The sequence below is a fragment of the Xyrauchen texanus genome, chromosome 26, assembly GCF_025860055.1.
Source record: "Xyrauchen texanus isolate HMW12.3.18 chromosome 26, RBS_HiC_50CHRs, whole genome shotgun sequence".
In the NCBI taxonomy this organism is placed as follows: Eukaryota; Metazoa; Chordata; class Actinopteri; order Cypriniformes; family Catostomidae; genus Xyrauchen; species Xyrauchen texanus.
This window is the reverse complement of record NC_068301.1, coordinates 420001-425000: the sequence shown is the minus strand read 5'-3', so window position 1 is coordinate 425000 and position 5000 is coordinate 420001. Positions and strand designations below refer to the sequence as shown.

Below are 5000 nucleotides of genomic sequence, written 5' to 3'. Positions count from 1 at the left end.
ACAGGGAACATTTTGTAATGCATACAAATATTTAAAGTTTTTAGCAAAGCACCTCAGCATCCAGAGCACTATTGACAACTTTTTATGCATGTCTGATTGGCTGCTGCAAGTGTGATGTCATACCTTGTTTTACAGATGGTGAAAAACAGGAAGTGAGGTTGGGTGGCTCCGCCTCCAGGCACTGTTTCAATGACCTTACGCCGAACATGCAGTACGTGATCAGTGTTCATGCGCAGCTGCAGGACACGGAAGGTCCCGCGGTCACCACCACGCAGAGAACATGTATGTGCACATGCTTACAACATACAAAGCTGATGTGTGACATATTGAACACTTCACACTTTCAACTGCAGTTGTTAGTATGATTTCATGTTCTATTCTAACGCTGAAATGTAAATTTCTCTGTAGATTCTGTGCCCACAGTCCCCCCCACCAGACCCAGCACCACCTCCCCCCCGCCCACTCTACCCGCCGCTAAAGAAGGTACCACGATAAAATCACATCCTTTAAAAACACATTATTAAACACAGGTGACGGTTCAGTGACCACAACATGATTTCGTCTGTCTCAGTGTGTCGAGCTGCTAAAGCAGATCTGGTGTTTGTGGTGGATGGATCGTGGAGTATTGGAGATGCTAACTTTCAGAAGATCATCCGTTTCCTGTATAACACAGCGGGAGCACTAGACCGGATCGGTCCAGACGGAACACAAGTGAGAGACGGGATCCTCGTGACTTTATTCTTTAGTCTTCAGGGTTGAGGTTCATCTTAAAGGGGTCATATAAAATGTTTTTGATTAAACAGGCCGTTTTTTTTTTTTTTGCTGCTTTGTCTTTAAAACTTCTATGGAAATATCCTCTTTACTTGTGAAATATTTTATTTTCTGCGCTCATGCATGAGCTATGGGTTTTGTGTCTGGGTCCAAGATACAGTGTCAAGAAAAAGTATGTTAACCCTTTGTGATCAGCTGGTTTTCTGCATTAATTGGCCATTAAATGTGATCTCATCTTCATCAAAGTCACAAGAATAGACAAACACTGAAATGTTAACCAGATCCAATGATTTCTTCAAGTCTTATCTGTCACTCTAGGGATCTGTTTTACCTCATTGATCATTCTGCGGTGTTCCCTTTGAGACTTCTTGGCATGACGGCCACTTCTGGTGAGATTACCTATAGTACTAAATCAGCTCCATTTATAGACAGTTTGTCTAACTGTGGACAGATGAATATCTAACGGTCACTTCTAGTGAGAGTACCTATAGTACTAAATCATCTCCATTTATAGACAGTTTGTCTAACTGTGGACAGATGAATATCTAACGGCCACTTCTAGTGAGAGTACCTATAGTACTAAATCATCTCCATTTATAGACAGTTTGTCTAACTGTGGACAGATGAATATCTAACAGCCACTTCTAGAGAGAGTACCTATAGTACTAAATCATCTCCATTTATAGACAGTTTGTCTAACTGTGGACAGATGAATATCTAATGGCCACTTCTAGTGAGAGTACCTATAGTACTAAATCATCTCCATTTATAGACAGTTTGTCTAACTGTGACAGATGAATATCTAACGGCCACTTCTAGTGAGAGTACCTATAGTACTAAATCATCTCCATTTATAGACAGTTTGTCTAACTGTGGACAGATGAATATCTAACGGCCACTTCTAGTGAGAGTACCTATAGTACTAAATCATCTCCATTTATAGACAGTTTGTCTAACTGTGGACAGATGAATATCTAACGGCCACTTCTAGAGAGAGTACCTATAGTACTAAATCATCTCCATTTATAGACTGTTTGTCTAACTGTGGACAGATGAATATCTAACGGTCACTTCTAGAGAGAGTACCTATAGTACTAAATCATCTCCATTTATAGACTGTTTGTCTAACTGTGGACAGATGAATATCTAACGGTCACTTCTAGTGAGAGTACCTATAGTACTAAATCATCTCCATTTATAGACTGTTTGTCTAACTGTGGACAGATGAATATCTAACGGCCACTTCTAGTGAGAGTACCTATAGTACTAAATCATCTCCATTTATAGACAGTTTGTCTAACTGTGGACAGATGAATATCTAACGGCCACTTCTAGTGAGAGTACCTATAGTACTAAATCATCTCCATTTATAGACAGTTTGTCTAACTGTGGACAGATGAATATCTAACAGCCACTTCTAGAGAGAGTACCTATAGTACTAAATCATCTCCATTTATAGACAGTTTGTCTAACTGTGGACAGATGAATATCTAACGGCCACTTCTAGAGAGAGTACCTATAGTACTAAATCATCTCCATTTATAGACTGTTTGTCTAACTGTGGACAGATGAATATCTAACGGTCACTTCTAGAGAGTACCTATAGTACTAAATCATCTCCATTTATAGACTGTTTGTCTAACTGTGGACAGATGAATATCTAACGGTCACTTCTAGTGAGAGTACCTATAGTACTAAATCATCTCCATTTATAGACTGTTTGTCTAACTGTGGACAGATGAATATCTAACGGCCACTTCTAGTGAGAGTACCTATAGTACTAAATCATCTCCATTTATAGACAGTTTGTCTAACTGTGGACAGATGAATATCTAACGGCCACTTCTAGAGAGAGTACCTATAGTACTAAATCATCTCCATTTATAGACTGTTTGTCTAACTGTGGACAGATGAATATCTAACGGCCACTTCTAGAGAGAGTACCTATAGTACTAAATCATCTCCATTTATAGACAGTTTGTCTAACTGTGGACAGATGAATATCTAACGGCCACTTCTAGTGAGAGTACCTATAGTACTAAATCATCTCCATTTATGGACAGTTTGTCTAACTGTGGACAGATGAATATCTAATGGCCACTTCTAGTGAGAGTACCTATAGTACTAAATCATCTCCATTTATAGACAGTTTGTCTAACTGTGGACAGATGAATATCTAACGGCCACTTCTAGTGAGAGTACCTATAGTACTAAATCATCTCCATTTATAGACAGTTTGTCTAACTGTGGACTATCTAAACTCGTCCAGATAACTCTGTAACCCTTTCCAGCTTTATCCAATGCAAGAATTGTTTATCGTAAGTTTTCTGTGATCTCTTGATCCGCGTCAGGAGTTTTTTCTTGTGAATAACAAACTCAAAATGTTTGAGTGCTTTTTATAAGTCAGAGTATCTCTAACCCACACCTCTTTTTGTTGACATCATTAGCCTAGGGGTTCACTTACTTGTATGAATGATGTATTGAATATCTACAAGAACAAAACAATAATATGTGTGTTATTAGTTAAGTTCATTATTGTAACTCGAATGCAGATCAAACTAGATTTTAAAACAAATTTATTCATAAATGCAGGTAATTCCAAAGGGTTCACATATTTTTTCTTTCCACTGTAGTTTTTAACTTTCCCATCTTTCAATTAACATTATAAAGTGACAGATTCATAAAACAGTTTGTACTGAAATGTGGCGCTCAAACTGTTAAGATCAGACTGACACGATCAGGGATTGTTTTTAAATTAACTTCAGCTATTTGTTAAGCATAAATCTGGCAAAATGCTGTGATAGTTTAAAACAGCTATAATTAGCCAATGGGGTAAGAAAAGTTAGTTATTTAAAGATATATTCATTAAAAATAAGTTTACATTTTATGCCATCTAATGCCATTTTGCCTCTACTAAATGTATCTTGTTTTAAAGCTGTTTAAGTCCTAAAAATACAAATTTAAGGAAACAAAATTCTGAGATTGTCTGTCTGTCTCTGTCAGGTGGCTATAGCTCAGTTCAGTGACGACGCTCGGACTGAGTTTAAATTGAGCTCATATGATAATAAAGAAAATCTGCTGGACACCATTCTGAGAATCTCATATAAAGGAGGAAACACTAAGACAGGTAAAAACAAGCCCACATTCATTCATACCTCACAACACATTTGCACAGTATATCACAGTCTTAAACACACTGTATAATAATGCTCATAACCTGTGACCTCTGACCTCTGCAGGCAGAGCGATGAAGCATGTGAAAGACACTGTGTTCACTGCAGTGGGCGGAGCCAGACGGGGCGTGCCGAAAGTCCTGGTGGTCCTGACGGACGGCCGGTCCCAAGACGATGTCCACCTGGTCTCTCAGGAGATACAGGCAGAAGGTGCGTCACCAAAGCAACAGTGCACACTTAAAGCAGTCGCTCTTCATGGATATCAAAGTTAAATAAAAATTACTTTTAAGTAGTGTTCGACCGATATATTGCCATTCTGACTTTTTTAATTATCGCTATTGGCAGATACATTTTCCCATTTGGGCGATATTTTCTTTTATTTGAGGGAGATGAGAATCATATGTTTGCATGTGACGTGAGTGAGACATGTAAACGATCAGTCATGGTTTGTTTTGTTGTTATGTGCATCATGTTGCTACAGTAACAGACCGGTGTGCAACAGTGTCATTTAAACGGTCCACATATCAGAACCGCGACAGAAGCGTTTGAGCTCATAATGTTAAAGTGTTTCATTCTCCATCTCTCCGCAACAGTTCCCTGTAACTTTAACTGCCTTATCTAATGATAAAAAGGCAAATATCAGTAAAACTAATATCATATACCGTCTGCTAATATGTGCATATCTCATTTAAACATATAATAAACCAACCTCACAAATCTTGAGCAGATCCAGCATGTTAATGTTATGTACTATATTTAATTGTGTGATATATCGGCATTGTATCGGCCGCCCTGCTCTCTGGATATCGGCATCGGCGATTAAAAATGCTAAAGCTTTTATACCAAAACAAATATTACGACGAATGGGTGTGAAATCAAGACCCAATGTTATGATTACCAGTGTTGGCTGTATTTACATTTACATTTATGCATTTGGCAGACGCTTTTATCCAAAGCGACTTACAGTGCACTTATTACAGGGACAATCCCCCCGGAGCAACCTGGAGTTAAGTGTCTTACTCAAGGACACAATGGTGGTGGCTGTGGGGGTCGAAC

The 5000-nt window shown here is 38.5% G+C and overlaps 1 protein-coding gene across 1 annotated transcript in view; it reads left to right on the top strand.

Moving 5' to 3' along the window:
* LOC127619698 (collagen alpha-1(XIV) chain) overlaps window positions 1-5000 on the top strand; it is a 73626-nt gene that overhangs the window by 48766 nt on the left and 19860 nt on the right. The window contains exons 24-28 of the mRNA XM_052092649.1: window positions 136-282; window positions 409-483; window positions 572-711; window positions 3775-3898; window positions 4011-4154. Coding sequence (XP_051948609.1) covers window positions 136-282; window positions 409-483; window positions 572-711; window positions 3775-3898; window positions 4011-4154 — 630 coding nt within the window. The remainder of the gene's footprint in view (window positions 1-135; window positions 283-408; window positions 484-571; window positions 712-3774; window positions 3899-4010; window positions 4155-5000) is intronic.